The sequence below is a fragment of the Euleptes europaea genome, chromosome 5, assembly GCF_029931775.1.
Source record: "Euleptes europaea isolate rEulEur1 chromosome 5, rEulEur1.hap1, whole genome shotgun sequence".
Taxonomy (NCBI): Eukaryota; Metazoa; Chordata; class Lepidosauria; order Squamata; family Sphaerodactylidae; genus Euleptes; species Euleptes europaea.
The window spans coordinates 52928446-52949772 of NC_079316.1; the positions used below are offsets into that span (position 1 = coordinate 52928446).

A 21327-nucleotide genomic window follows, 5' to 3' on the forward strand; every position below is an offset into this window, starting at 1 on the left:
ATTTTATGAATAGTTTTATCCGCTTTTATTTTTTTACTAGGGTAGGGCGGCACAAGCCTTCCCTGTAACTAAGTCTTATGCTTTTGTTTAATGTGCCAAGAAATTGAAAATGAAACGAATTCCTATTCTTTCTGTGAAAGCCTCCCTCATTTGCTTACGATGTAGCCTTAAGCCTGAAAGTATTTCAAAACACTAAGCAAGTATGAAATATAAAATAGCATGAAGAGAATACAAAAGAAAATGGAAGTTTGAAACATTCCCCAGCAGAGAGGGTAAAATAAAATTGTAATTGGCTTTCAAAAAAATGAAAAACACATTTGAGGTACACACAAAAACCCACTATCAATGCTCACAAAAATCTACTACTTGATACCTTGGTTACACCAAGTGCAGATCTCAGTGCTGTTTACTATATATATTTTTGTGATACTGTAGATACAGCCTGAAACTAGATATTTCCTTAAACTTCTATGCTTAAATTAAAAATCTCTATAGAACTTGACAGGAGCTACTTACCCTTGAGATTCTAAATACAGGCATTTCAACACAAACGCTTGGCTCACAAGTGCAACATTCAAGCACCTTTAATGCTCTCATCCTGTTAGAGAGATGGTGGTGTTACTTTAGAAGTGAAAATAAAGGCTGACCTTCTCCACCTTCAGCTTGGGTTGGCCCACTCAGTAGTAGTAGCATATTGCCACCTATGTAATAAAATAGCGGGACTGTCACACAGTGGTCCAGTCTAGTAGACTATTTTTACTTCATGTGTATCCTATAGAGGAATTTTTTTGTCTCTGCACCATTGTGTGGCTGTTGGAAATTCTGTTAGCTCTCTGAGAGATACTTTGGCAAATCAGCTAAAGCCTTTAAAATGTTCATAAAAGGATATAAGACCTACATATAAAATATGACCATTAGTGCTGATGAAGGCTATATTCCTAGCATATATTATGCCAATAAAGGTTATCTGATTCTGATTCCTAGCATATGAATGGCCCAAATTCCAAACCAGAAACAAGAGAGCTCCCACAATATGCTCCATTTTACTTTCTTCCCCTTCAGGTTATATGTTTTAAATATAATCTAGTATTAATTTCAGTCTATCCTCTTCATCCTAATTGCCAGCTAATTGTACATGTCTTGTTGCAATTTACTTTCAATAAGCTTCTGGCTACCTTCTCTGCTTCATTTTCTCCTTTAACATTTGAGTCCTTTCTTACATACTAATATATGTACTTGGTCTTTCAATCCCATATTGGGCCTACTAGTGAAATATGCAGTAATTTTGAGGGCAGTGCTTGTGTTAGCAGTCATCTACATGGAGCCTCCTGGTATCTCCTTTTATGCCGCTGACTCTTGAAAGTGTCTTCTCGCCTATAGTCATTTATCACAAGTCTATGCTGCTGATTATATCAGGCTTTCCTCTGTCTCTTCTCCAGGCGCTGTATTCAGATAGTGCACAAGCTGCTTTGCTACCAGAAGAAATGCAGGGTGAGGCTTCATTACACTTGGAGAGAGCTCTGGTCAGGTAAATGTTTGGGTCTTTCTCCCCCTTCCAAGGCCAATTGTTCCTTCTTATCTTTTCACAAGTATAGTGCTAGTAGTGTTAGAATGAGTTGTTACTAAAATAATTTAAGTGCATTGTACATTAACACCCTCCAGTTTGCTGTGATGGATGATTTCTTCAGCAAGTAGAATTAGGGGGTATAGCAAGAAAGGTCATGTGTGTGGGGGCAGTAGGGTTGCCATCCTCCAGGTGAGGTCTGGAGATCTCCCAGAATTACAACACATCTCTAGATCACATGAACACACAAAACTTCCTTATACTGAACTAGACCCTCAGTCCATCAAAGTCAGCACCTCCAGCCACTAGTGAAAAAAGGCACATTGTGTGCACATGCGCAGGCAATAGTCTTCCATTTGGGGAGATTTAAACTCCCTGATCCAGTTTTTAAAAGCTTTCAGATTTTTCTGCAAATCTGAGGGGTCCCTCATGTTTGTAGAAAAGTCTCCTTTGTGTCAAAGTGGCCGTGGATTTAGATATCCGCAGATGGAGGCCATGCTTTGCTATTAGATATATAGATCTGATGATTAATGTGCAATAGTAGAAGTTGAGAATTCTTTAGTTTCAATTGATATCAAAGCCAACAACACTTTAGCTTTAATTTGTGACTATAATTTGAATTTGTGGTTTTAAAATACATCTTGTTTTAGACATAGTTAAAGCGCATGTGAAGTCTGAGAAATTAGAACTAGAAGTGTATCCTATTTTGGTAAGATGTATGAGTGTGTGTAAATATAAAATTACAAAATTAGACACAAGGTCATAGACATGTTGAGAGGCTCAGGATGTACAAACTGAGCAGATGATATAGCGAATGTCTTTGACTGAACAAGTAGAAAGAAATAATAGAAGACAATGATGTGGAAAACCTCATGGTGCAGAACAAGTAATTTATGGCGTGAGGTAACTTTGAATTCTGTATTCAGTTCAGGACATCCCATGTCATAAAGGCTTCTGACAAGCTGGCACTTTAAATTGCCTTCACAAAAGTCCCATATGCTAGGATAGTTTTACAGGGGACTGTGGGGGAGTTAGCACAATTGCTTGTTAAATTCAGCATTCAAATGGCAGATCACAATGTGTCCATTTCTTCCAGCTCTTTGCCAGGTTCACAGCAGGCATTTCTTCTCCCTGTGGCATTGTATGGCTGGGCACATCTCTGCTTTTTCTTGAAAAAGCTCCTTGTATTGTATATTGACATTCCCCAGCTCTCCTTTGGCAAAATGTTTTTTTGCTTCCTTGGCTAATGGACAGTAAGCCTGCCAGCCCAAGCGGTGTCCCTTAATAATTGCCTGCCGCGCCCGCAGATTCTGGTGTGGCACATCCTGAGGTGGTATGGTGCATTCATTTGTGAGAGAGGAGCAGCTGTTTCTAGGACACTCTTTGAATCCATGGGCCTCTCTCTAGAGGATGCAGCTGATACTTTGCAGTCGGAGTCGATTTATAAATAATCCCTTTCCCCAAGAAATATGTTTTGATCACTCTTGTGTGGCAGCTTGATTGGTGTTTAGTGTGGCTAGTTCCTGTACCTTAGTTAACAAACAACCCACTGCTACTACTTTAGGAAACTGATTCCTTCCTGCCCTTAAGTTGTCATTGAGACACCATGATGCTACACTATTTGTGATATGCAGGCCGTGGAATACTAGGTCTGGAAAAGTGGAGAAATCAAATCCTACCCTTCTCAGTTGCTTTATTTGGAAAATATGGCTACCCACAAAGGGCTTGGCCATGCCATTGTGTTACCCAAACAGGTCTACATGTGTCAGGGCCGCAACGTGCAAAGGCATCCCCTTGCTCTCATGGAACAAACATGTGTATTTTGGATGCTTCAGTACTTGGGATCTAGACTGTGTCCAGATTCAGATCAACACTCGGAAAAAACAAGTGGGAAAAGATTCTTAAACAGAACGGGTTTTTATTTTATGAACAGAAAAGAAGCCAAATTAATATGGTAGAGTAAAAAATAAAATTACAGAAAGGAAAAAAATCAAGTAATGCAACATAAAATCTTTCCCTAGCAAAGCTGCCTATCTACTGGGGAATAAAATGAAAAGTGGGGGAGAGACATACAAACCTGCTCTTGGAGCGAAGGGCCTGATTGTCCTGTGCAGCAAAGAAGCAGCATTAGGATCTGAAACTGACTGAGGGGGAGATGCAGAGACAGGTCCATGAAGCAGAAAAGTGAGAGACCAACTGTGAGGCTGGGGTAACAGGATGAGTCCCAAACCAGCTGCAAAAAGTGGGGCTGAGGGGTAACTCTTTATACCCTTTTACTTAGACCAGTGGTTCCCAACCTTTTTTTGACCAGGGACCACTAGGACTTTTTTGTTCGGTGCAGGGACCCCAAGGTTCAAAATAAAAATTCCGAGAATTTGAAAATAAACTTTAATCATAACTGTTAAACATTAAACTTAGAATAATATTTGAATATATATTTTATAATAGAGAACTTTTAATTGAAAATATTAATTTATTATTGGTTTATAACTTTATTTCGCGGACCCTAATTTAGTTCTCGTGGACCCCTGGGGGTCCATGGACCCCCGGTTGGGAACCAGTAACTTAGACTAAGGAGGGAACAGAGTATTGGCACTGAGGGATTTGAGGGCTTCGGGACATCAGTTCAACCAACTACATGAGCTTTGGGAATTGTTCACTGTCAGCATTAAAGTGCAAATAAAAGACTGTGACATCAGAGTTAGTTCAGTTATTTATGATATCTGCTGTTGCATAGTAGATTTATATAACCATTAAAATAGCACCCTAACCTTCCCATCTGGGCTTTGCTTCTCCAGATTAAATGTCCAATTCATTTAGCTTTATCTTGTACATTTCCTTTCCCAGCCAAGCCCTTTGTCATCTTTATTGCTCTCTTCAGAGCCTTTTCTAATTTGTCAAATATATGTTCCTTTATCTCAGAGGTAGACTTTAATGGGAAATTTTTATTGAGAAGCCTGCAGGTAGAAGGCTAAAGTAGTACTTATTCATAATGAATTAATTAATTTGCACAGTTAACTTTTTCTGTTTTCAGAGCCATTAGTCTAGATTAGATTTCGTCTGGGCTGATTTATTCTGAGATGGTTGTTGTTAACAAAGTTTAGGGAGTTATCTGATAATATTATTATTATTAATCTGCTTTAAATGCACACAGTGGTTTACAACAAATATGATAATTTAAAACAATAAGCATTTAAAACAGTAACATTAACAATGCAAAATTAAGTCAGCAGAAGTTAACAAAAAGCCGCAGTGACCAAAATGAAGTTCTAACCTACAGCTGAACACATGACTTCTTGATAAACATCAGCAGTAATAAACCAAATAACCAAAGCGTACTGAAAGCCTAGAATAAACAATGAATTAAAACCTGGCATAAAAACAATCCATTGTGGAGGGGTGAGAAAGATTTAGTCCCTCTCAAAGGCCCTCTGGAAAAGAACAGTTAATAGTTCTCCAAAAAGCCATTGTGTTAACTTGGTCTCCTGGGGGCTCAGAGGGCACAGCAGAGGGAGTTATCTCTTGCATGTTCACTAATCTCCCCTCGTGCACATTGAGTTGGTGCATGGAGAAGGCCATTTCTTGAAGGTCTCAAGCTACATACAGGGTCTTATAGGTGTAGGTGGTCCCTCAGGTTCCCGGAGTAAGGCCGTTTAACTTTAAAGTTCAGCACCAGAACTTTGAATTGGACCTGGAAACAAACTGGGAGGCAGCATATAGAATAGGAGAGAGATGATCCCAATGGTGAGCCCAAACTGTACCTGGGCCACCATGTTCTCTACCATTTGTACTTTTTAAACTATTTTCAAAGACGCACATAAAACATGTGCCTATGTTGCTTGACTAGCTGCATCCATTCCTGGAAACAGCAAATCTGTCTTTGGTCACACATGCCCTGGCAACATCAAGGTTAGAATACTGTTAACGTGTGACCAAAGCCAGATCTGCTATTTCCAGGAATGGATGCAGCTAGTAAAGCAGCATAGGCTGGAAAAGGAACTCTTGGTTACCTGTGCTACCTGTTTCTCAAACAGCAGGGCAAAGTCTAGGAATCCAGCACACACACATCCCGCTGTTAGGCTTCTCCTTCAAGGGCTATGCTACCCCATCTAGAACAGGCTGTAACTGTACTTTTTGGACTTTACTCCTGACCAACAGCACTTCTGTTTTTGTCTGAATTCAGTCCTTTACTGTGCCCAGATGCCTGTTGAGGGTTTCTGCTGCCTCTCTGGATTCAGAACAATACAGAGCTGTATGTCATCATTTAATTAAGGATATTGTAGTCTAAATCTCTGAATGACCTCTCCCAATAGCTTCTTGTTGATGTCCAACAGCATGGAAGACGAGGGAACCAGCTGGTACTTCCTAGGCAAAAGGGCAAAAATCCTTTAAAGCTGGTCAAAAAGACCTCTCCTTCTCTAAGGCATCTCTAATTTGTTCATTTTTTTCCTGGCAGTGTTCAATAGCCAATGAGGGGCAACAGTCGAGGATACAAGCAGCTATCTAAGATGCTAACCCCTTACTCAGGAGAAGCAAGTTGAAAAGTATCCATAGAACTAGGATCAGCAGATGCTCAAAATATTTGCCTTTAGTATGGAGTACAGGACATAGAAAGTATGAGCAATTTTGTCCACAAAGTGTCTTGCAAAATTATCTGTTGTTGAGAGCAAGAATGTAGAAGGACCTGGACTGCCCAAGACAGCATCACTAGCATGCTCTGAGTGGGTGCAATGATGGTGAGGAAGTAGATTTCTTTGCTGCCCTGTGATAGGTTCTGAGAATAGGCTCTTATCCATGTTCTGTTGGCATTGCTATGAGTTTTCCTCTGCTGTCATTCTGTCACCCCTGCAGTTTTATTGAGTTTAAAGCTTCTGAAAACTAGGGTGAGGCTCAGTCTGATTCTCAAGAGAAGAGGATGTTTCAGAACAATGGAGTCAATCTTGCCACCTCATTCTAGAGGCCAGCACAGATATATTTTGGTTTCTTAAGAGATTGAGAGTAGGCTGCCGGATCATGTCCTCTCATTCTTCCAGTTCTCTAGAGTCAGTCCCTCTCACTAATATTAACCATGGTTGAGTGTTAACATTGTTAGTAGTTCTCTCAACCAGTGTCTGAAACAGGATTCCACTAGATCCTGGTTCAGAGAGAGCCCTGGTGACCCTTTGCTGCAGTTTATGTTGATGCTGGTGCTTTTTGCTGCCAAACATGACTCTCTGAATTGCTGAAGGTTGTTCTCTCTGGCTGTAGGCTGGTCCTTGTACCAGGGTGATCCAGCTGTTGCCTTTGGCTCCTTCTGCTTGCTTTACTTCAGGCTCCACCTCTAGCTCCTGTTACAATTCTAACCATAAACTGCTAGCTCCGTCAGCGGATGTTAGGGAGACAGAGTTGGAGAATGCACAATCTAAGTCTGGATTCACACTTGTCTGCACATGGTCTTGGCCTAGCCTCTGGAGCAGTGAACTGCCATTTCAGTTATCTTTTATTTTTAACTTTTGCCTTTCTGTAAAAGCTGGCAAATAGCATTCTGCCTGCAGCAAGGATCCCCCCCCCGGTTTTTCAAATCCCCTGGGAACGCCCTTAGCTTCCTTTTTAAAAACAGCACAAAGTTAGTTTTCGTGGCCTTCCCTCCTCCTGCCTCCTCTAAGTTAAAACTCTCACCAGAAATAATAAATTGAGTTATTCTGCTGCTTGCCCAACAAAGTCAAACATTTGTAGGAGTGAGAACTCTAGACCTGCCTCTGATTTTTGCAGGAAGGATGGAAATTGTTTCCTTTTCCTGAGTACCATGGAAAGAGTTGGGGAAAGCTGCATTTGGAGAGTTCAGAGGAAATATAGCTAGTATTTGTATTTGATGAAGGGATCTTTGACTCTCAAAAGCTCATACCCCAAATATCTTGTTGGTCTGCTGGACTCAAATCTAGCTGTATAGCTTGCCCTATCAAGTCTCAGAATACAGTTACCATATGTTATCACATTGCCCCAAAGAGTTGTATGAAATTTTCATTAGCATGTTGTTTTTTTGTCAACCGGTATATGCATTCTGAAACTCTAGCCTGGTATCAAGAAAGAAAAAGCAGTAAATCTCTTAGGGATCCCCCCTTCTGTTATAAATTAGCCCTCTAGAATTCATAGAGGTTTTGATGCATGACTTCACTCCGTATGCAGAGTGACCTGTATGTACCTCCTTACTGCCTGCCTTTCTCTATGACTAAACCCCCCTTACAAATATCAATGTGACAAATGGAAATGTCTTGCTAATAGGAGGCTTTGAATTAATATCAGTTCAGGTGAATCCTGCAACAAAGTTTGAGAAAGATAATAGATAGCATTGCTATTCTTCTCATGGGTGTCAGGCTGTTATCTCGGTAACCGCACGTTACCGCAGCTGCCGCTCTGAGACTTGAAAGCGCAAAAGTTCTCGCGGATAGGGAAGCTGCTGAAGCGGCTAAGGCGGAGGCCGAGGCTCAAGCCGCAAGGGATAAAGAACTGCAGTTGGCTGCGGATCGGGCGCGGACAGGCGGCCGCCCCAAAGACTCCGGAAGGAGCGGTCCTCCATTGGGTCTGTCTTTTTCCCCGGTATTTGCCCCGTCGCGCACGACCCAACGCGCACGCCGCCTCGCGGAACGACGCCAAGACTCTGAGGAGTCTGAGGAAGAGGACTTGTATGGGGACAGTTCTCAATGGGCCACAAGTTTTAGGACAAGCAAACCTCATCGTACAGGTGGCCCAGGTGAGGACGTTCACCTGTTATGAGCTCAGAATCGAGAGCTATCTGGTCGTGTTGATCAACTCCAGGAGCTAATGGAACGCTTGCTTCAACACAACAGGCAGTTACAGCAGGCCCTGACAACCCCGGCACAACCCGTTCCACAGGGAGCCGCAGTACCGGTTCAGGGAGTGCCAGCCCAGCCACCCGCTAATGTGCCTGTGCAACCTCCGGCTCCCGGAGGTCCCGTTTTACCTGCACCCAGGGCACCCGGTCCTTGGAAACAACTCAAGTTGAAAACTACTTACGATGGATCTCTCGAAACCCTGCCCTGTTTCTTGCATCAGGTGGACAGCTATATGCGAGAACAAGGACAGCTCTTCCCTAGAGAGGACAGCCGGGTTCGCTATGTGGCTTCCCTTTTGACAGGTAAAGCAGCCGACTGGATGGTCCTCCAGTTCGACACCCGATCCCGCTCTATCCGTTCCCTCAACAATTTCATGACTGCCTTACGGAGGAGGTTTGAGGACCCCTTTCTGGGGGAACGAGCCAAAGCGGAGCTTCTACAACTAAGACAGGGCTCTACTCCAGTTCGAGAGTTTGCCGATGAATTTCAAAGACTAGCAAGCAAAATTGTGGGCTGGCCCGAAGCCACCCTAATTCACCATTTCAGGGAAGCCTTACACCCTGACATTCTGAACTGGTCGTATATGCGGGGTGATCCCGACACCCTCGAGGATTGGATCCTATTAGCCGAAGAGGTGGAAAGCCGCCGGCGCTTTATTTCCCTTGTCCGCCAAAGAAACAAGGAGAAAAGCGTCCAAAAGCCCCAGCCCAAGGCACTGCCCCCCAATCCACGGAAACCTGCGCGTCCACCCCAGGATCGCGAAACCCGATTTCAAAGAGGTGCTTGCCTCACTTGTGGGGAACTGGGCCACTTTGCAGCAGTCTGCCCACATCGCCCTGAACCCTTTCGTCCCAGCATGACAGCCCGAGCTAGAGGACGACCTCAACGCAGAGGCACCGCGGCCACCCGCAGCGCAGCGCCGGGAAGACCCACATCCTCTGCACTTCACGTTGAGGATTCATCTATCCTTCCTACATCGAATGACCCCGCCGGATCCCGGATTACAAATGCCCCATTGGGGGACAACTTTCCTTCTTCTGACGAAGAGAACCCATGGAATTCTCCAGCTTTAAACCTGGATTCCCCCCTTGATTTGTCAAAAAACGGCTCCGGTCTGTGGTGAGTGGAGCGTCTCCACAGACCTCTGCAGATTCTCCTGCTAAACCGAAAGCTCCCACTAAAGTGGAAACCACCGTTTATGTGGACGCAGTTTTACAACACTATGAAGGTGGTCCCCAACTACCCGTTAAGGCACTCATTGACTCCGGTTGCGGTCGCACTCTCATCAATGAGGCCACATTTGCAGCACTCAAAGTCAAGTCCGAGGCTTTACCAGCCCCCGTCCAATTTGCCCAAATGGATGGAAGCCATTTCAAGGGGGGCCCAGTTGATCATCGCACTATAGGGGTGGCGATGGGAATTGGCTCCCACTGGGAGCAAATAGACTTTACCATAGCCCCTATCCGATTTGAAGTGGTCCTGGGAATTAACTGGATTAAAGGTCATAGTCCCAGTATAGACTGGGAGATGAACACGATCTCCTTTGCCAACCCCAAATGCGACCAGCACCGGCAGCAAGTTGCGGTGCTGTCTCCACCCGCTCCGGCATTAATCTCCGATGTCCCATCACCGCCGTCCCTACCTGATGTATACCAGGACTTTGCGGATGTCTTTAACATTAAAGAATGTGATGCCTTACCCCCCCACCGGGCCACTGACTGTGCAATTGAAGTGGTGAAAGACTGCACATTAACCAAGAGTAAGATCTACCCTATGAGCACTTCCGAGCGCACTGTACTACGGAACTTTCTGGACAAAAACCCTTGCCAGAGGGTTCATTCGCCCGTCGAATGCTCCCAACTCAGCCCCCGCGTTTTTCGTCCGAAAAAAGGAGGGCGACCTACGTCTCTGCATTGACTTCCGAAAACTCAATGCAGTTACTCAAGCCAACGCCTATCCTATACCGCTAATTTCAGATATTTTGGGACGACTGCAAGAGGGACGTATATTCTCCAAATTGGACCTAGTAGAAGCCTACTACCGCGTCCGTATCCGCGAGGGGGACGAACCCCTCACTGCCTTCTCTAGCTGTTTTGGAATGTTTGAATTCCTTGTGATGCCCTTCGGGTTAAAAGGTGCCCCGGGGGTCTTCATGCAACTCATCAACGAAATCCTCCATGATTTACTGTACCACGGAGTGGTAGTTTATTTGGATGACATTCTTATTTATTCAAAAACCATGGACGAGCACGTCACTTTGGTCCGAGAAGTTCTGCACCGCCTGCGCAATCACCAACTCTTTGCAAAGCTGGCTAAATGTAAATTTCACCAGAGCAAAATAACCTTCTTGGGATATATAATCTCCTACCATCCCCTTAGCATGGACCCGGCCAAGGTCCAATCCGTCCTCGATTGGACTCCTCCCTCCAACCGCAAGCAAGTACAACAGTTTCTGGGCTTTGCTAATTTCTACCGCGGATTTATCCCTAACTTTGCCCAAATAGCGCTGCCCATCACCGACCTTCTGAAAACCAAGGGTAAAGGAAGCTCTGCTACATTACCCTCCGCTAAGATACTGTGGACTGATCAATGCCAGACCGCCTTTGTAGCCCTCAAACGCCTTTTCACGTCGGAATCTGTGCTACGGCACCCAGACCCAAATCGAATGTTCATTGTACAAGTCGATGCCTCCGACGTAGCTATGGGAGGGGCCCTGCTCCAAAGAGGACCAGATGGTCTCCTTCACCCCTGCGCTTACTTCTCAAAGAAATTTGCGCACTCCCAATTGAACTGGCCCATTTGGGAGAAAGAAGCCTCAGCCATTCACCATGCACTTACTCTATGGCGACAATTCCTGGAAGGGTCTAAAGTCCCCTTCGAGGTTTGGACCGATCACAAGAATCTAGCCGCCCTCACAGGAACCCATAAGTTATCCGCGAAACAACAGCGTTGGGCGGAATTCTTTGCTCAGTTTCGTTTTGTCCTGAAGCATGTCCCAGGAAAACAAAACGTTCTCGCAGATGCTCTCTCCCGGTTGCCTCAATACCCGACGAAACTCGATCGGCCAACAGACTCTTTATTTACGCCCGCGCAAAGAGAAGCCCTGCCCGTACTGGTTGTACAAACTCGATCCCAGACGCTGCCCCAGCGGAAGCACACAGCCGGCGCACAAGCTCCTCCAGCCCTACCGGCCGCCCAGCTGCCCCCACCACGGAAGCTCACGATGACCGGCGCTCCAGCTCCTCCAACCCAACCGGCCGCCCAGCCGCCTGCAGTCTGCGCACCGCCACACGTAAGCGCTTCCCCCTCGTCAACCCCCATAACTGCTCCTACTGCCACCGTAAACAAGGGGGGGGGTTCCCGTCTCCGAATCTTTCTTAAATTCCCTTCGGGAACAATGCCTTATGGAACGCTCTGATCAAACCCTGCCTCCTGGTGTAATCGAACAAGGAGGCTCTTGGTACAAAGACTCGAAATTGTATGTGCCCAAAGCGCTCCGAAAAGACGTCTTACACTTGGCTCATGGAGTAAAAACAGCTGGACACTTTGGGTTCCTAAAGACCCTTCACCTGTTGCGCAGACAATTTTGGTGGGGGGGAATGCGTTCTGACATTGACTCTTTTATTCGCAGCTGTCCTGTTTGCGCCACAGTCAAACGATCTCAAGGCAAGCCCCCAGGACTACTGCAGCCACTTGAAATACCCAGCAAACCCTGGGAAGTGATTGCTATGGATTTTATGACGGATCTCCCTCTCAGCGGGGGAAAAACTGTGTTATGGGTTATCACTGACTTATTTTCTAAGCAAATACATTTGGTTCCATGTGCGGGGATCCCCTCCGCTCAGAAGTTGGCCCGCCTCTTCGTGTCACATGTCTTTAGACTACATTCGTTTCCACGCAAGATAATCTGCGACCGCGGAAGTAGTTTCGTGGCTAAGTTTTGGAAAGCTTTTCTCAAATTGGTGGGGGTGGAGCAGGGGTTGTCTAGTGCATACCATCCCCAAACGGATGGTCAAACCGAATGTGTCAATGCTGTACTTGAATGCTATTTGCGTTGTTATGTCAATTACCACCAAGATGACTGGGTGGAACGGTTGCCTTTTGCAGAATATGCCTACAATAATGCTGTACATCAGTCCACAGGTTTCAGCCCGTTTTATGCGGTGTATGGACAGGACTTCGGTCCTATCACCCCAATAGAAGGATTAGAGGGGGAGGGGGATGCCGACATTGCCTCTTGGGCACACACCCTCCGTACAACATGGCCCTGGCTGGTTAGCAACGTAGACCGAGCCAAGCGCAAATACAAGGCGCAGGCCGACAAGCATCGTTCCCCCGGTAGGGACCTGCAAGTGGGTAACTTGGTATACCTTTCCACCAAGAACCTGCGCTTCACCCGTCCATGCCATAAGCTCAATGCTAAATACATTGGCCCATTTCCCATCATCCGCCTCATAAATCCTGTCACAGTGGAACTGTCTCTCCCCAAAACTCTGAGGCGTGTACATCCCGTTTTCCATATCAGCCTTCTAAAGCCCCATGTTGCTTCCCCACAATGGCACCCGGAGCCGCCTCCTGAACAGCCCATAATGGTGGGGGGGGGGAGGAACATTTCGAAGTCTCCAAAATCCTCGATTCCCGCATACACCACGGGGCCTTGCAATACCTGATCCGCTGGAAACACTTCCCCCCTGCCTATGACGAATGGGTTCGCGCACGGGATGTCTCTGCCCCCAAACTCGTCAACGCCTTTCACAATACCTACCCAGACAGACCAGCCCCCTTGCCGGATGGGAGGGGGCCTTAAGGGGAGCAGGATGTCAGGCTGTTATCTCGGTTTAGATGTTTCCTTTCGTTTCTCTGCTGAACCGTCCAGACTTCAAGGACGGCTACACATACCAAAGCCTGGGAACGCCACTCCTGGGAAATTATGCTTTGTAATCTCCCGCCGTTTATCTGCCTTATATTTCCAAATAACGGGCAAGACAACCCATAGCTGTCATCTTATCCTCAATGCACTGTATTGCCTATTTGACCAGTAAAGCCATCTGCTTGGAATCTGATTGTCTCTGTGGTGATTTCTGGTTCGATGGGTCAAGAGCTCACAATGGGTTTGTGGAGAGAGAAGTCACAGCATCTCTTCCCTATGTGCAGGGTCTGCATGCATGTGCTGAGATTCAGTTCATGTTTGTCAGCAGGGATTTTCTTTTGTCACAGCTCCTTGGTCCAATCCCTTTCTCTCAGCCTAGCGTACCTCACATGGTGCTTGTGGGGGGCAAAATGGAAGAGGAGAATCTTGTATGCCACCTTGAGCTCCTTGGAGGTAGAGTGGGATACATATGTAATATATAACGGTCTTGGCAGTTTATTGTGCAGATGTTGACCCAAACATACTTTAAATCCCATGCTGGGAAGAGTTGCCTAGCCCCTCAGCAGTTCCTGTTTCCAAAGAATTTTGTGTTGAGTGTTGTTATAGGGCAGGGCATAATTGTTCTGAATTGCTGCCACTGAAAAAGCAGAACTTGGCAGTACTTTGATCAGAGAAGCTACAGTTTTGCTGGCTACTGTCTGATCTTTTCCATAATCTGGAAGGTTTGTCGAGTCAGGCAGCAGCAGGGCTCTGTTGGTGGCATTTCTCAAAGGTGAGTAAAGCATGATATAGCCTTAGTGGGAAGTGTCCAGTAAGCTGCCATCACAGAGGCTCAGGCTGCTGTCTTAGTCCCAAGCGGTGAATGCCTTAGATGGCAACATTCGCCATGGAGGCTTAGTTACCTTGGAAACATGTTTGACTGCAGCTCGGTTCTGTGAGGGAACCCATCTGAAGCTGCTGCTTCGCTCTGAGGGCTGATGCCTTTAAGCACATTATGGTCAGAAGTCTCGAGCTGAGTCCCTGTGGCATTAAAGGCCTGTCCACAATCCCAAGGGCATAAATCAGAGCCCAAGTGAATGAAGCTGTACCTATCGATGGAGGACGTGATTCACTTAGAGATCTATTAGTAGCACAAGGTCAGTGGCGAGTGCATTGCTGTAGAAACCCTCAAAAGATGGGCACATGAAGACCAAAAATTCTCCCAAGGGGCTGGGGTTGGAATGTGGAGAACAGGTGAGTGTCAGTTGAAGTGGCAAAGGGGGAGGAAGATCTTCCTTCATGAGCACCTGAGAGGATTATCAAGGGGGGATTGGGGGGGGAGCTGGTTGAATTTTCAAATAGTTTCCTTCTTCGGTAAATCCTCACAGGCCCCCAGATTACCTCTAATGGAAAGCGGACTGGATCGTAAAAGCAAAAAATAAGGCCACGGTATACAAGGTAGGGGTGTCTACTCTAGAGACTCCCCAAATATGACTTTGTAAATTAATCAGATGGACTGTTAAGAGACTTGAAAGAGCTCTTGAAGGAATGGGATGGAGAGAGCAACCAAATGTCAGATAAAGGAGGGAAAGGAACTGGATGAAGCCTCTGACCACTCAGAAGGGGAAATTTTGAGAGGTAGCGATAGGATTTCCAAATTGTTCTTTTGACTCCCATGATTCCTTGCAGGCTCCGTGCTTGTATATTTATATTTGCAAATATATGCCCATTGTTGTTTTAGGTGTAGCCACATGTGCTAGACCAAGGTAGAAATAGCCTCGCTGCCATATTTGCTTAAGTGTTCTCTTAGACTAAGATGAGTTACTAAACATTTCATCTGTCTCTAGCTGTAGGGCTATCTGCTGCACATTGACACCAGTAAAATAATTTCAGTCTCATTGGAACCTTTTGGCCTTACTATTCTTTCTGCTATTCCCCCCTCCCCCAGTATATTAAGACATTTCTGATAGATCAGAAGACATCAGCCATTGCTGCTGTGGCAGGTTATATTTGGCTTATTCCTCCATCCTGTTATTGGCCAATTGGGCCTGAAATCTGTTTTGAATATGTGACTGTAGTTGTGGAAAGGGGCACACTTCTTTGCTTTGGACCTGCATGTGCTTATCAGTATGTTTCCACAAACAATCATTGTTGGCCTGGCTCACTCAGTCCTCTTCTGTGTAGCTAGCTTGAGCTTTCAGCATGTGCTGTGTTTCAACATTGCCCCATGAGAGAAAAACAGTGTTCAGGTCTCCAGATGGATGATCTTTGGCAGCTATATAAGCTGGATCCTGTCAGATTGCAGACAGTAGGGCACATTGCTTTCTGTTGGACAACAGTGTTTCCATAAGTAGGAATGCTCTTGACTCAAGCTGCACCTGTAAAATTAAGTGCTCAGGCTGATGTTAAGCTGTTCCAGCTAGAAAGTAATCAAGAACCTTTGACATAAACTTGTCTTTTTGGCTTCCCAAGTGAAATTTTCTGTTTGCATGTTTGATCACAGAACCACTATATCTACACGTTGCTTCAGAGCAGAAAGCTCAGTCCTGTCACAATTCACATAATCAAGAGCGAATTCTTTTGCTTGCCAAACAAGTCCCAAATAAAACTGAAAAGTGCCTATCTTTTGAAATTACTTTTATCAGGGATTGTAATATGTACATTTCTTGCCAGTATTTGGTATGCAACCTGACCTGGATAGCCCCAGGCTAGCCTGATCTCTTGTCTCCAAGCACTTCTCCTGGGAAGAGTGTGATGTGACATATCCTGCCCCTGGTAACTTGACAGAGTGTCTCATATCTGCTTGTGTGTCATATGTACCATTGTGAAGCTAATCAAGCTACAGCAGACCCCTGCTGTATGTAGTTTGGCCCTGTGTATCTTCAGCACAAGTGACAGATGAGATTGGTTCTTGCTCTCTTTGTGCTGAGATATATGAAACTGAAAACAAGCAGCTGATTTCCTAGGCCCTGGATGCTACTTAAGGTGCTGACAAAGAAGCCAAAAACCCACTGTGTGACAACTGGCTTAAGTGGCAGGTGACCCAACATGAAATTGAGCATATAGGATAAATCTAGGACAATAAGTTTTCAATTTCTGTGGCTGCTTATCTAATAGGGACAGGATTTTAATTAATCAGAAAATAGTTCCTCTTTAGACTTTGGGCAGATATCTGCTTATCAACTGCAGCTGTATCAGTAGAGCCTATTATAAGGAACTCTGATGTCTTTCATTCTTTTCTCGTAGCTCTGATTAATCTGTTGAAGTTCCTGATGTCCAATGAGACTGTTTTGCTGGCAAAACACAACATCTTCACCCTGGCTCTCATGGTGAGTGTCTGTAAACATTCTTTCAGTAGGCAGTGATATGTTCCCCACTGACAACCCCCCCCCCCAAACAAAGAAATGAAAAATAAAGAAAGAACCAAGGTAGTGTGGCAGGCAGTGGCAAAGGCAAATAACAGGAATGTGCTTAATAGTCCTGGTCTCCATAATGTATCTGCTTGTTTCAGACATAATTGAATTACTAGTAATAGCTAGTTAAAATGTTCTTTGACTTATGGTTAGACAGGGTGTAAGAACCATTTGAGCCTTGTGAAATGCCAAACCATTTGAACAATTTTGTTCTGTAGAAATACAGCTAAGGGGAGAAATGCCTTCACAAAGTAATGGTGTTAGTTCATTTAGAGCAAAGCCCACAAAGTTAGGTTTTTGGTCTCATCAGAAACGGGCCAAGGACAAAAAGAAAAATTTCAGAAAAGGATAATAGTGTGGGAAGGGTGATGATGTACACTGTAATTATGGCAGACAGGTATGCGGATTAATAGATGTAATCTCTGCTCTCAGAGTTTTGGGTAGTTGACAGCAGCTGGTATTCGGAATATTGTAGAACACCATTTGTATCCAAGGGAACAATGGCTGTATTATCAATGAGTTCAAACTCTCTTGAATGGCCCTTGAAATGTTTCAGTCTGGTTTCAGACCTGGTTATAGGACAGACTGCTTTGATAACTCTGGCAAATGATGTCCATCTTCAAGAGCATAAAGAAAATGTATCCCTGTTAATTCTTCTAGACTTGTTGGCAGCTTTTGACACTGTTGAACAGGATGCCTCATGGGAGTTCATAGGGGATGTGATGGACAGCTTTCTTTCATTCCCCCCATCAAATACGACATGAAGAGCTTCTTGAGATGTGGGGGTCATTTAAGTGTCTGTTTTATCCCCTATGCTGTTCAATATTTATATCAATTCACTGAGTGAGATCATCCATAGCTTTGAGATTGTTTATCATAAGTATGTAGATGACCCCCAGCTCTTCCTTCCTTTATATAAGCCTCTAGAAGCTGATGTGATTGTCTTGAACCATGGTCTTGAGGTGGGGTCAAGTGGCTGAAGGAAAACAAGCTAAAACGCAATACCAACAAGATGGAAGTTGGGGGAAATGGTGCCTGAATAGGGATTAATCTACTAATTTTGGGTGGGGTAAGCCTATTTTTGATAGATCATTCAAAGAACCTGGGGTGCTTTTGAACCCAGTTAGTGGAAGAATAGGTTGGTACTGTCACTAAGAGCATCTTCTTTCAGTTGCACCTGGCCTATAATCAGTCTCCCTACTTGGACCCATTCAACCTAGTTACACTGATTTATGCTACTGTAACTTCTAGGTTGGACTACTGTAACATGCTGTACAAGGAGCTGCCCTTAAAAACAATACAAAAGCTTCTGTTAGTGCAAATTAACTTGTCTTTTTCTGAGGCTACCAGCTTTGAACATAAAGCACTTGTAGCTGAAACATCACTGGCTGCTTGGGTGCTTTTGGGTTCAATTTAAGGTGCTGGTTCTTACAATTAAAACTTGTCACATCCTGGGACCCATATTTCTGAAAAACCATATTTCCCATTATGAACTCATGTGCCAGTTATGCACATCTGGTTTACCTCTCACCGTGCCCTCAAGTGGATTGGCCTGATCCTCCTCTGCCCATTCTGGTGTGTTTTCAGCCATTGGACCAATTTTGTGCGAGTTTACCAGGGGTCATTTAAAGGGCGTTCTTATTCCCCATTTCTAGGAGGGCTTGCAAATTGGTCTTGGTTTAAGAGGGTCTTTCTCTGGCAGATGAGTTGCGTTATGGAAAGGGGCATTTTATTGTAGTTTTTGCAGGCTTGTTTGTGCTTTTATTGTAGCTACTGTTTTTGTTGTATTTGTTGCCTGTTGACACTCTGCTCCCTGCCTTGAGTCTTGAGGGGGGGAAACATTTCAATAAATATCCACACAGATTAAGTGCCAGCTTCATTATTTTAAATTCTTAAACTCCATTCTTTGTGTCTTCTGTAACAGTACATTTTCTGTAGTAATTCCTGCAGTCTTTTCTTTTTGAAGGTGGTAAACCTGTTTAATATGTTCATCACTTACGGAGATACCTTCCTTCCAACTCCTAGCAGCTATGATGAGCTATACTATGAGATCATCAGGATGCACCAGAGTTTTGATAACCTGTATTCTATGGGTGAGTAGTGTTAGGTGACTTGGCTTGCAGTTGGCAAAACACACACACACACATGAATAAACTGTGGGTGAGAGAGAATGAGTGTGTGTGATTGCAGATCAGCATGTGTGCTCAGGATGTGGCTGTCAATTAAGATGCGAATGTGAAATGACCCTGTTTAAAAGATAAATGTTCTCCAGGCAAAAAAATTAAAAATGAATCTTTCTCAAGAGGAGGCTTATAGAAATAATACAGCTTGGGTTCAGAATGATCACCTGGTTCAGAGCTGTGTACATGAAAGTGTGTTTGTTGCTATCACCAGATATATAATATTGAAATAGTAGCAAGAACATGCTGTGCCCTCATTTAGAGTGAGCCAGGCTGCTGTATGCAGAGAGCTCCCAGCTGGGAAAATACGCCTTAGTCTCTGGTCAGAGAGCAAATGCAACCCCCAAAGCCAATCAGCAGCAGGAACCTGTGCTGTAAACAAGAGGTGGAAAAAATGCTTGATGGATGCATAATAAGAAACTGGCTGCCCAGAAGAAGTAGCACGTGGCCTTGCTAACATCCACAGAACTAGGTCAGTGCTTCATATACAATCAGAAAATAGAGGCCCCACAATACTTTTTGAATAGTGGGGTAAGACAGAAAAATGCCTGGGTGTTGGAGAGAAGTGCAGTAAAATAGCATAGAGTGAAAATTTAGCAGGGGGACAAGGAGCAGCGGAGAGGAGGAATTGCTGGCACTGAGATATAAGCAGTATAAGAATGAGGAATGTTTTAGCGGGAGCTGCCCTGGTCGCTGCAGCAAAAGAGGATGGATTATGGAAGCTGTAACTGCCTTTGGAGGTTGCTGTAAAAGACTCTATGTTATATTATTTTATACTCATAGAAGGTCTTCTCAGGGAAACCAGAGGAACATAGTATTTATTGACAGCTGCATCCAAACTTCCATTGCAGGCAAAATTAGACATGATGTTGGGGAGTCCTGGAGCGGTCCTTGTTTGATTGTTTTTGTTTAAGTGCAAGTAGGAGCCACCAGGAGTCCTTGTTCCAGGTTGGGATTGTGGCAACTGGGGAAGGTTTGTTAACCCTTTCCACCTTTAGTAAGTTCTAGACTTTATTCTGTCTCCCCTTCCCCCCGAAACATTATTTCTCTAGTGGAGGGACAAGGTTCCAGAACAGACAGCAGACAGCTCTGGTTCAGGGAATTGGTTAGAAAATGGTTAAATGCCCCTTTTCACCATAGACTCTGTGCTAAATTTTTCCTCCCTTCTTCCCCCACCCCCACTGGTAAACAGCCCAAAGGGTATCTGTATGCACATCTTTCAGTGTCTTATGCTGCTTGACCAAAACGTTTATTTGCACTGGCAGTGAGATCAAGTGTAAAATGCATTTTTGCAGTGGAACACTAAATAACTTTAAAACAGTTAGTGAAACAGTGCATGTTTGTTCAAAGCAAGACAAAGTAGAGGAAATAATTTATTTTCATGTGTTGGTTCCACTGCATGCTGAAGAGCCAAGCTAATAGAAGTAGTGTTTGGGGCGTAAACAGCCTAACAACAGAATAATGGTATTCTAGGAAGGCTCCTTGGGATGTAGAGTGCCTTGAGTCAGACCTCTTTTCAGGCATTCAATGAAGAAAACTGCATGCAAGTCTCATGAGGACATGCATTTTTTTTCTGTGATCCCACGTTCCAAGGCTGCTCATTAGGGAGGCAGAGTAATGGTGAACGTTATCAGTAGCATAAATTTAGAATACGATATAAAGAGTTCATCATCTTTTCATAAATAGTAGTGATACCATTTGGGGAAAGTGATGATGCCTGTATGTTGGTAGGGGTGGAAAGTACCATCAAGTCACAGCTGAATTATGGCGATCTCGTAGGGTTTTCAAGGCAAGAGACTTTCGGAAGTGGTTTGCCATTGCCTGCCTCCCTGTGGAACTGTGACTGGCCCATGGTCACCCGGCAGGCTTCAATCGGAGGAATGGGGAACCCGGTTCTCCAGTCTGCCACTCTTAACCACTATACCACGCTGGCTCTCTGCCTGTGTGTTAGCCAAGATTATTTCTGTTTATAAAATTTGCTCAGCTTCATATTCTGTTTGGAAACACTTGTGCTCTTCTCTGATGAACATCCAAGACTACAACCTTCTTTCTGTTTCTGTTCTAGTTTTGAGGCTATCAACCAATGCCGGTCAATGGAAGGAGCCAGCCAGCAAGGTGACCCATGCTTTGGTCAACATACGGTAAGAAAGGGGATGAGTTAACTGCAGCACAAAAGCAGAAGGGCTTGTTACCTATTTGGTCTTTCTACCTGCTGTTCTCAGGACATTTGTTCTGGTGGGTTTTTCAGTTTGGTGGGAATAGCATCCTAAACCAGGGTTTCTGATTTGAGAGCGAGCATCACCACTTCAGTAGCATATGCGCTTGGAGCATAAGAGATCGAGCAGTCTTTCCATCACCCCATGGCATGAAGCTCCGGAACTCTTTGTTGTGTTAGGTTAAAAGTTGCAGACTTAGTTTCATGGACATGAGCAAGGTGCATTTCAATGCTTCCATATTCTGTGTTAGTAGTTCTTTGCTGTTCCTAGGA

General features: G+C 44.6%; 1 protein-coding gene across 2 annotated transcripts in view; it reads left to right on the forward strand.

The window, feature by feature from the left end:
- ARMH3 (armadillo like helical domain containing 3) overlaps window positions 1-21327 on the forward strand; it is a 156437-nt gene that overhangs the window by 44157 nt on the left and 90953 nt on the right. For both annotated transcript variants that reach the window (XM_056849571.1, XM_056849572.1), the window contains 4 exons: window positions 1440-1528; window positions 16493-16575; window positions 18626-18752; window positions 20905-20980. In XM_056849571.1, coding sequence (XP_056705549.1) covers window positions 1440-1528; window positions 16493-16575; window positions 18626-18752; window positions 20905-20980 — 375 coding nt within the window. The remainder of the gene's footprint in view (window positions 1-1439; window positions 1529-16492; window positions 16576-18625; window positions 18753-20904; window positions 20981-21327) is intronic.